Source organism: Cariama cristata, unplaced genomic scaffold (genome assembly GCF_000690535.1).
Source record: "Cariama cristata isolate BGI_N322 unplaced genomic scaffold, ASM69053v1 scaffold30238, whole genome shotgun sequence".
NCBI lineage: Eukaryota > Metazoa > Chordata > Aves > Cariamiformes > Cariamidae > Cariama > Cariama cristata.
Window position 1 is genome coordinate 4,269 of NW_009631088.1, and position 11,446 is coordinate 15,714.

At 45.5% G+C, this 11,446-nt stretch overlaps 1 protein-coding gene across 1 annotated transcript; it reads right to left on the reverse strand.

Annotated features, from left to right (window-relative positions):
• Positions 1–2,195: 2,195 nt before the first annotated feature.
• SLC19A2 (solute carrier family 19 (thiamine transporter), member 2) lies at positions 2,196–11,439 on the reverse strand (the record flags this gene model as incomplete). Its single annotated transcript, XM_009705832.1, has 7 exons — positions 2,196–2,318; positions 2,548–2,689; positions 3,633–3,825; positions 7,414–7,630; positions 9,423–9,428; positions 10,709–11,314; positions 11,419–11,439. Coding segments are annotated over 7 exons (1,308 nt in total), but the record flags the coding sequence as incomplete, so codon positions are not given.
• Positions 11,440–11,446: the final 7 nt, after the last annotated feature.

Here is an 11,446-nt window from a genome sequence, read left to right on the forward strand (position 1 = left end):
CATGCCTCTATTGCAGTTGCCACAGTTTCATTACTTTGGTAGAGAAATCATTGTTATTGCTGCAATTCATTAGTTAATTTTTGACTTGCTTTTAAATAACCGCGTTGCTCCCCATCAAAGATTTGTCCTCTGTATGAAAAATGTGATTAAGATTGAGCTGCTTCTTTCAGTCACTTGACACAAGTGCTGCACGCCTATTCCTTGTGCCTTGCTGCAACTGCCATCAGACCAAGGAACTCAAAGGACTGGAATATGCTGGCCATGCACTTACTATCCCCTTCCCAAGACAGCTCGTCAGCTAGCACTTCATGGCTTCAGATTTTGTTTTTCTAAAAACAAAAACTAGTAAAGAAAGGAATATATACTCGAGTGGCTTCAAGTTTCCATTTCAGTATAAGGCAATTAAGTTTACACGTGTAATTGCCCGTACAGCTGAGCCCCTCCTTAGAGGGCTGTTTTAGTGGGCAGGCTGCAAACACAGAGATGCTTTGGAGAGCGGGTTCCCCTCAGCGGCCAGCCTGGAAGGGCTTCCCAGAGCCCAGTCAGCACATCCCAAACACATTAACCATCCACCTTGCATGGCAAAGGCTGGGGCTCACAAAAGCAATGAGAAAGGCCGTACCTGTCCCAGCCAGGGAAGAAATGCCTTCCCAACCCTGACACTGTGAAATTTGCATGGCACTAAAAGCAAGCAATGAACCAAAGCTGCTTCTTCAGGCTCTGACTGGAAGAAGCTCTACCCAGCACACAGAGAGAAGGCATGGAGGGAAGCATGCTGCATTTCATCTCCTTTGCCAGTTCTCCTGTACACTTAAATGCACCACAACCTCCACAGCAACAGGGACAGTCCATAGGCCATTTCCATAGTATACTATGGATACCTGTTCCTGTGCTGGTCACGGCGCCTAAGTATCCAGGTGCCCAAGCCCAGGACAACTCTGTGCAACTCCTTCCCACTGCTGAAGCAATTTGGAAAAAAATAAATTCTTTTTAAAAAACAGGTATGAGGCAAGTCCCAAATTGTTTAGACTGGGCAAAATAAAAGGACTGCCAACTCCAAACATTCATTGCCCTGCTTAGGTGGAAAGAAGAGGTAGAACTAGTGGACAGAGACCCGCTAGAAGGATAAAGGCATTTTAAGATAAGGGGAAAAACTGACAGACCAGAAATCAGCATTTTTCAAAGCCTCAGGGAGTCATTCTGCTAACTACTGTAACTGAAGGTGTCTTATTTAGTCAGCAGAGTCACTATTCTCTGAGGTCACAAAGAATAGATTAAAATCCTGCAAGTCACCTTCCTTCTCAGGGCTATACTAACATCCACCATCCCACTGAAATAGCCCAGCCCCCAGAGTTGTGAGGCAGTGACTCCTGTAATCGCAGGAACCTGCAGTCCTAAAGGACAAAGGCAAAGATGTCCACGGGTCCCTTGGATTAGCATTTTCTCTGTTAAACTCCCTCTAAGCTTCCCCTCCAGCTTTACAGTCCCTTGGGCACAGGGCTTCAGAGCACAAGTAGCGCTGCTGATAGCCAATCCACCAGTGTTATAAGGACACAGTTAAGTTCTTGGGGAAGGACCAATATCAGCTATGGTAAAACTCTGGCAGCAGGGGTGGCAGACAGGAACAGCAGAAACAGTAAAAGCAACTCAAGGAAGGAAGCATGTGCATACGCAGAAGCGTTACTGTAATAGTCCTCAAAACTGAGCATGTAGTGTTATGGGGCAGCCACAGCGAGAGCCCCACTGCAGAGCACGGGCCTAAGGCCACCTCCTGTCCCATGCCTGGGGCTCTCCGCACAGAGGTCTATTAGTACACCCTCACTTCTGCTCTGCAGCAGCACCTCAGTGACAGAGAGAGTAGCAGTTGACCAGACAATCAGGAATGTGCCTTTTCAATGGCAGCCTCCAGATTAGTCTTAGACTAAAACCTCCCAAGGCTTTCATTCTTTGAGAAAATTTACTGTTCTTTGCTGCACATCCCATATGTGCAACGGAAGAACAAAAGGCATTTTAGAAGGAAGATATTTGTTCTTACTTATGTAAGAGCTAATACATTTACCTTCTAAAATGTGCTACTAAACAGTATAAATATGCATCAAATACCATTAAGGTGACTGAGTTGGGAAGAAGAGGCAGAGATTAAAAATCAGACCTCTATCTTCAAATGTAGCCATGAAGAGTCTTCACTGGGCGCACTACGGGCTTTCAGGAGAGCTGCTTTGCTGCTCTTGTCTTCTGCAAGCTTTCACAATACTGTGTATGCCACTGATGAAGAACACCAGCGAGATGACCGCAAAGTAAGAGGCATAAATCATGAACTTCAGAGAATGGGAAAGAAAAAGAAAAAAAGAAAAGAAGTTGTTAAGCCAAGCAGTTACCAACTTTGTAAGAAGGTTAATACCTGAGCTCCCTTCCTCTTCCAAAATACCAGGAATCAGTGATTATTCCTCTGTCAAACCCTTGACCCAGAAACAGGTAGCCGAGAAGCTTTACAGCTTCGTTTACCTTCCTCCCTCCCATCAGTAAAGCTAAGAGTGTCTATCGTACCTGGGTGAAAATGTCCAAGCCAAGCACACTGGCATCCACAACAATCAAAGTGAGCAGAGTCTGAAGTACTAAGGCGATGAAAGTATTGACCCCAAACACCAGGGCGTACCGCTTCACGCTGAGATTTGAAGCTATCTGGAACCTGGAAAGAAAGGGATGACCAGAAAGATAAGGACAGGGAAAAAGCAAGGAATTGCAAGAATAGGAGGAACATCTCTGGACAAGAAGACTATGCAACCTGAAGAGCTACATAGACTGGTCCAGTATTTTCCATAGCTAAATTACCTTGCACTGATAGTGTCCTTTTCTAAATAGGATCATGACAGACTAGCATAGAGGCTAGAAGAGACCCACAGACACATGTAAAAAGCTTAAAAAAAAACCCCAAACAACAACAACAACAAAAAAAACCAAACCAAAAAAAAACACTTTGGGAGCTCTGTGGGTTTCAGTCTTACAGAAGCAGCCCTCCGACCTGATGTAGCTAGAAGGTCTTGTCATGCAGAGAAGATACAATGTGCTCTGATCCCCGAGAGATGTTGGCAATCTCAAAGCATCAGCCTACTGCAGTGTGGTCCATAACCTCCTGCATCCTTCTAACCAGAACTCCTTTTGCAGTTACCAGTTTCAGCATCACCCCTCATATTGTGCTTGAGCTGTTTTGTAGCTATTATGCACGTATAGTTCAACAACAGGTGTTTTTTCCTCCCCAAAGTGACAAATAACATTGAAGTTTGCCTCCTTACAGATCAGGGAAAATTGACACTTCAACACAGGCAAAGCATTGTCCTCTCCTCGTCTGCTAACACTTCACTCAACCCATGTTTATGAAAAGCATTCCCCTGGCAAGCAGAGCTATGTAATATTTAGAAGTAGTGACTTCAGCATCATAAGACTTTCAAACTCGGGCAAGTTGCCAGCCAAATGTGGCTAAGTTTCCAAACTGAATCACAAGACAAAACCTTGCAACAGATTTCCAAATTCCCGGTAGGCGAGAGTCCAGTTACATGGAAAATATGCCAGCTTTCACAGCAGCTGGCAGTATCGAGAGCCTTGAGAGCAATTTATATTTAAAAGATACTCACGTTGCTATCGTGATTAGCAGTGTGTAGATAATTCTGAAGACAACATAGGATGCATAGCACACCCAGATGTTACGAACAGTGTCCATGATATATACAGCTGCAGCAATAAGAAAGGAGAACAGGGCAAGCGCCAATTCACCCCACGTTGCCCAGGATATTTTTATGTGACCCACAACAAACACTGCAACAGCTCCTGCAAGGGGAAGGAAAGCATAATTGTTAGTAATTGCAACTGGAGCAAGTTGGAGACTGTGTATTAGGACCTCTATGGCCCCTAATAGCCAAACATGATTGAAGTGGAGGAAACTAATGTGCACACCTTAGTGGCTCTCCTTCCAGACCTCTCCCTCACCTGGAACCCCGCTGTAAACTCCCATTCACTTTTACAGGAACGGGGCGGGGAGTGGGGAAAGCATCAATGCTGACTGTCTCTGAAGTCTCCTCTCCGGCTTCAGTAGCACAAGAGCCCCACGACTCAGACCACTGCCACTCAGTACTTTGTGCCTGACTGTAGCAGTGTTATCAATTGGGTTACACAGAAATGCAAACCCTGGTTCTCCAAAGCACTCAGCTAATTATTTTGTGGCACTTTAGGGTGGGTAGGGGGGAGGAACACTACCCACTTTGATACACAGCTGTTAAAGCTCTCTCCCAGGAGGCAGAAAAAAGCCCTACATTTACCATCATCTTCATGCTGTGCTGTAAAAGTAAGAGCAGGGGTCCAAATCCACGTCTCCCGGGATGCAGCCTGACTGCAAGCTGCAGTCACACACTGTTGATTGTGCAAGAAGATTCCTTTACAACCAGAACAGGCTTGTAACTTCTGCTGGATGTTACGAAGGGGGGATGGAGGGCAAAGACAGACCACAAGATGGAAAGTGTGTGGTATTTCATGGAACTAAATGAGCAGACAAGGCGTGTTTCACGCCCTTTCACAGTTGTAACTACTGAGAAGCCCAAATACACATTACATTCCAAGAAAATTCTCATTTGAAGTAGGCCTTGTTCTGCAAACAAGCCAAATAGCAACCAACAGCAAAATGACGCTGCAGTAGACAGCGAACTAGACAAACAGCATACTGACAAAGGGAGGTTTGCTGGATGTCTCTGAAAAACAGGATTGTATTCAGCATTTGACCACTGTACAGAAGTGCTACAGTACAGCATCTAAGCTCTTTGTAGCCCTTAGCTGGGCTGCTATCTCAGAAATCCTTCAAGCACATGAAGACTCCGTATGTACCATCAGTGTGTACCAGCCTGCAACCCTGTCAGACCTCATATAAATCTTGCAGACCAGTGAAGAAAGTAGCTGTGCCAAGGGAAAGGAGATAATTTCCCCCCACTAAACTCTTCTTTCCAGTGCCTGCTGTGACACTACCCGACTGACATTTTGCTCTTTGAAAGTCTGGCTCTCCCAGAAGCAAAACGCCGAGATGCAAAACCAAGCTAAATTCCAGAACCTTCTTTCTACTGTTTCAGCAATTCTGAAATTTAGGAACACACATGGGATCTCATGGCAACTCATGAAGTTGTACTTCTCCTATGTCTCAAGTTTATATCAGCCTGACACCTAACTATGACATGATATACAATCTGTGTTCTGCAATTAGACATCTACAGCTGATCCAGCTGTTTCAGAACCCTATCTGATAAAGGATTGCTACATTCCCAAGAAGGTGCAGGGATGCAGCCTAACAGTCAGTTGACCTTCTTGACTCACTAGAAGCTATATGACTTATCTTGCCCAAGGCAGGAAGCTGACAGCAGCATGCATCACCATGCTCAAGTTAAACCCTTCTGCAGGGCAGCACACGCAGGGGTGGCCACAGCATCTGTCACAAAGGTTGCCAAACATTGCTCATAACTGAGCACAGAATGATTAAGAGCCATGGAAATGGCAGATCAGATCTGGGAGGCACCAGGAAAGGTACTTCCAGTAAAGGAAGAAGAGTGAACAGCATGTTCTTCTACAAGTCTGAGGCCTCACTGAACAAAGCTGAGTACAGCTCCCGTCATCCACCTTCAAAAAGAACGCAACTCAAACCAGATGCAAAGAGGGGCTAGTAAGATGACAGAGTGAACAAAGAGCTTAACTTTACCAAAGAACAACTAGAAAAACTTGGCTTCTTTGGCCCAGAGCAAAGATTTTGTGCTAAAATACAACCTTGTCATGACATCAGAGATAAATTAACTGCTCATTAGTAAATTCAAAATGGAAATCAGAAGAAGTTAGAGCATTTGCACTAGTGCCTAGGAAGTCAGGTCACTGGATGCTCATCCTTAACAGGTCCCTTCCAGTCCTGTTATACACTCCAAGCTTTTAGCTGACATTATTACTTCACTAAACTTCACTTGTTCCAAGCGATGAATCTGTGTCAACCTGAACGATTTTTTCATTCTGTCTTTTGAGCAGTTCACACACAGAGGCTATTTTGCTTTCAGAAAACATCACCCAAAATGATTCAATCATTTATAAAAATGATACTAGAGAAAAAAAAAAAACAAACAAAGTGGGAAATGAAAAACTTCAAATTTACGTGAATTTAGGGCCAACCACCTTTCCTTCCAATAGGTCCATTGTTCACAAGTCTTCAAAAAAACCAAAAACGACCTTGATATCAAAGATGTACATAATAACATAATAAGGTTTGAAGAATACATCTTCCTTTTTTCTTCATTTTTTAAATCTGCTGACATTTGGCCAAGCTATGGGTCTTCTTTCCCTTGCTACTGATTCTTCTCCTTCCTGGGACCAAGGCAGGATGCTAGAGGAAGCCAAATCAAACAAGAAATAAGAGCCACAGCATCATACTAGAGCAGAGGAACAGTGTGTGACTGCATGCTATTAAAGTGCAGGTTTAGCACACCAAAGATAAGATTTAATAGCCAAAGCCTTCAGAATCAACTTGCTGACAGTTTCAGACCCAACTAACAATGGGTGGTACAACAGTTTTTCAACAATAAAACAGCCACAGCTTCCCACTGAACACCAAGAGGAGGCTGAGCATGCTGAAGAAAGTACTAAGCCTTCCTTGCTCAAGTACTTTGGTTTCTTTTGCAACCCCCATAGGTAATGTCCATACCAGATGGTGGAATGATGACTCCATCAAAGGAAAGGAACATACTGTAGCAACACCTAGAAAGCCTCTGTAAGGGTATGTTAGATATATTAAAAAGGTATTGTCCTAGTTCTGGTAATGGAACAGTATTAAACAACTTAATAAGCAAATGTTTGCCTTGACTGACCTACCTGTCCCTTTCAAGTCAAGCAACTTCTTTCATCTTAATAGCTTTGCTGTTTAACAGTGCTGAATTGACTAAATGTGGCTTGCTGCATGCTTACAGGAAACACGCATATGCTCCCAGCACTGCCAGTGAAAAAAAAACCACAAACAATAGAGCAATAAACCCATAGGACCCTTAGTCTGACTTTCAGTGGTTAACACAAGCAAAACCCCACTGCCATAGTGACAGCCAAGAACACAGAGTCAGTTGCATGCCTGGAGCCTTCTGCCAAATACTTCAGCATGGAGATTGACTTTGGAGGCTCCTTTAAACACCTACATATTGGATTACAAGAATTAGGGCTGCGCCCAGCAACTAACTCAACACTGAGCACCATACCTGTGCACGTCAGGGCAGACTCACCCTGAATGCTGGGGTTGCCCCTCCTGCGTGCTTGGGGGAACGCAAGACACTTCCAAACCATGCTCTGGTGACTCTGAGGGACACTAAGCATTTCTTTTCTCACAGCAGGGCAGGAGCTACACCAGAAGCTTACCCAGCAGTGTCGAGACTGCCTCCACGGCACCGTTGTAGATCTCCGTGCTGTGAGAAGGCAGCACCATCTCCCACAGGCCCTGAGCGTAGTTGACGATCTGGAAATAGCCGCAGGTGGACAGCGCCCACCACACGGACCAGCAGAGCATGGTCCGGGAGGAATAGCACTGCAAGAAGTCCTGCCAGAGATCTTTGAGCACCTTTACAAAGTCTACTTCCTGCATAGATTGGAGAAGGAAGAGGAGAGAAATGTTAATCTTTGTTTATAGGTAATTCACACTGCTCCACAAAATTGCCCCCTTTAAGTGGTCTGATCACTGGTGAGTGACACTACCACTCCTGGACACAAACCTCCACAGACTAATGAATAAAAAGCTTCCCCATTCTGCAGTCTCAGCAGCTGGTCTCTGCCCTAGCCAGGGCCATCCCCTTACATGCAGAGGAAGGGTTCAGTCCCAAGCACCCCTTGATCTCTGGCTCTCTCAAGCAGAGAGCAGTAACTGCTAGTCACAAGTACTACATAAGCAACTGAAGGGTACCAGCGAGAAGAGACACAGCAGAACAGGATACAATATCCACTTTGACAAGACAGGATCAGAAGCCGGTCATTCAAATCACGAAGGCAAAAGCCATCACTGACACTTTTAAGTCCCGATCCAAATTCAACCAAATTCGGCAGTGCAGAGGACATGAAAGCCACCAGATGAGTATACTTCCCCACAAATAAGTCGATTTTCTTCAGTACTAGCATTCAGAGATTACAAATATTCAAAGCTGTCATCTCATTACGCCACACTCTACCCCTGTTAACATTCGTCAAGGCTCTGAGAAGGCGAGAGATGTTGCCTGGAGATCTGAAGAAAGTACTTCCACCAGACACTGCTATCACAAGTGGCAGCTCCCGTATATACAAGCACTCTGACAAATGGCATGAGATAAAAACGAAGCTTTCCCCTCCAAATCTTTCTAGAAAGAGCATGAAAGGGTGCATACCCATGAAGTGGTTTGAAAAAAAATTTGAAATTAGATCAGTTGTAGCAACAGGGGATGACAACAAAAGAAAATTCCCTTTATATACAGGCTATTACAGTGCTGTTCCTAACCACTTTATGCCAGCAGCAGCAGAGGAAACGAGCATGTCTTTACTTTGTAGACATTGCTGTACACACATGTACAGAGTCTTTGTAGCCAGGCAAGACCCTTCTTGTGTAAGTTCAGAGCAGCAGTTACTTCACCTGAGACTGGGCAGAGCCCCCAAGGCTCTAGCCCTCATGAACCTGGATTCCCTGCAGGGAAACACACAGTCCTGACACAGGACTGAGCAATTGCACATCCAGTTTTAGAGCAGTTTCTGGACAGCCACAGCAACTTTGGGCTCTTGGAGGCATGCCCTTTCCCTGGGGGAACTGTGCAGTGTGTGCCTGGGAAAGACTGCTCTCCACAAGCAATAAAACTCATTTTAAGGTGTTTCTACTAAAACCCACAAAGACCATAGTCTAACGCTGTCCTGAACTCCTTTTTTTCCCACCCCTCAAAGTTCCAATGATTTCTAAGCATCTTTATTGAACACGATGCGGTCCCACTGGTGATTTGCCAATGACAAAATGCTTGCTCCGCATGTGGACACTGATCCTCCAGAGCCCAACAAAACAACACAGGAAGAGGTCAGCCTGGCGCAATGAGAGTTTAGCAATGCAACTCCCACACAGAAGGTTTTACACAAAGATCAGGCTCAGCTGCAGGAAAAACAGGGAAGGAAACTGTCAGATACGCTGGAAAAACTGATTTTGCACATTCAACTCAAGCATGTGCCTGACAAGGCAGAAAGACCCATCTGCCGTCCCATCACCTGGCAGTGCTCCTTCAGTACAATTATTTGTACAGCCATTCATTTATGTTCATGAAATATGGTTGCCTTTGCCTTAGTAAGAAGGACTATCATCACAGGCCAATGCTCCTCAGCTTTTAGCACCTGGTATAACTGAGCTCTGGAGAGTTATGCAAGTGTACTTGCTCCTTTTTAAAAATTTTCACCATTAGTTTGGAACCACCCTTGCTCTCACAGGATAGAAGCAAGATAAACAAAAAGGATGGATAAGTTATATTAATACCTCAGTCATTATTAGCACAGAATTGTCTCGTTTAACAAATACCCTTCCGCATGCAAATACAACATGGTTAAAAATACTTTTGCTCACACAAGATCGTGCTGGATGTGGTCCCTGGAACGTTAATACCTTTAATTCCCAGCTGTAGCTAGAAGAGGCTGGAAGAGGCTGAAAGCAGTCTTGGATGCTGCCTCCTCCACCCCACCCCAGCCAAGGCTTACTTGCTAAGTGAAATACCCATTAGCTGACTAAACCAACAGCCGCACTTACCTTCTGGCTTTTCTCAGAATGAGCACAACCTCCCCAGGGCCTCAAATGCCCGTGCCATGGCAGGCTCTCCGGACACGTGCCTTACCTGAAGCAGCATGGCAGAGACCTGCCCAGCAGGCAACGACACACACCCATCGGGCCTCAATGCTGGGGGCTGCTCGCTTGTCACCTCGGGGGAACCAACATATCCTGCCACCAAACAAAGGCACCTGCACACTTGTTTCTGTACAAATGACTTTGTTAAAAGTTACGTAGCCCACAAAAGTCACAAGTCGGGCTACTACCTTGGCGCTCTCGTGGGCTGCTTTAAGCTGTTATTATGCAGAAGCATTTCCCTGCAATTTATCTGTATTCTGTCCATTTATAACTAATCAATGTCAGCCTGTAAGTGCTCTCAAGGACTACTGCAGTTTCCTTCCTGGACCGTAAGATAATACCCAATTACTACACAGCTTATTCCTGCACAACTTATGCAATAGTTGAATTAACAAGTATTTTCAAAGCACATGTACAGGAAGAATTGCCTCTTTTCTGTAAGTCACAAAGTACATCCAGAAGCACACACAGAATTTGGACATATACACAATGTTTAGTACCCCAGAGATGTCCCATGCTTTGTACCATTGAATGGCAACTTTATGCCCAGAGAATTTTAACCACAGCCTTGTGACACATGCAGAACAACTTCAGAAAAACTAAGGAGCAGCCTACCATGATCAATCAGCAAAAGGAAGCCAGGAATAAGTTTTCCTGTGCCATAAATAAGGAAGCAGGATAAGCAAAGGGATACTTCTTGCTGTTGGATATTACATTTCTACTGCTGTGTACACGTATGCACATATGATGCATACACATATATGCAGAACAACCACATCACTATCGCATCTTCTACTTACGTAAACCCAGGGCACAACTCACCTGTTTCTGTGGTGAACGACCCTCCTGGTTTAAGGGAACTTTTGTCTCATCCTCCCAGCCGGGTGTCCTCTGCACGTCGGGCTGATCTTGGACACTTGATCTGTTTTTACAGTCCACAACCTTCGTTTCCGAACTGAGCTGCTGACTTGAGACGTGGTGAAAGAAAAGGCTTTTTTGTGGCATTGGCAGGAACCACGCTATGCCAAAGGCAATAGATACACTGGTTAAAGAGATAACGTTCAAGCTGAAGAGGGACCATCGTGCCAGCGACACAAGGAGCTGCCCGGACACCGAGCCCACCGTGTAGCCCACCAGGACGGCACTCCGGCAGTAGCTAGTGACCTTCTGGTACAGGTCGACATCGACAACACTGTAGATGTAGGAGTAATAGGCAATCTCAGTGGCAGTCCCTACCCCATAGAAGAACTCGAGCAATTGGATGGCCCGCAGCCCCCGGGCATACAGCAGCATGAACCAGGTGACGATGAGGCTGAGGCCCTGCAGCAGGACCACGGGCTTGTACCGCAGGTAGTCCGTGGCCAGGAACACCGGGAACAGCAGCACCAGGTACGAGTAAGTCCACACCGGGTAAATCTCGTTGAACAGCTGGCGGGGGAGAGGGAAAGATGGTGGTAACCCCCAGCACCCACGTACTGCAAGGAAAACACAGACAGGCAGGCGGGGGTGCGAGATGCCCGGGGCCGCGGTACCTGGGTCTCGGTGAGGTTTTTGTGCGGC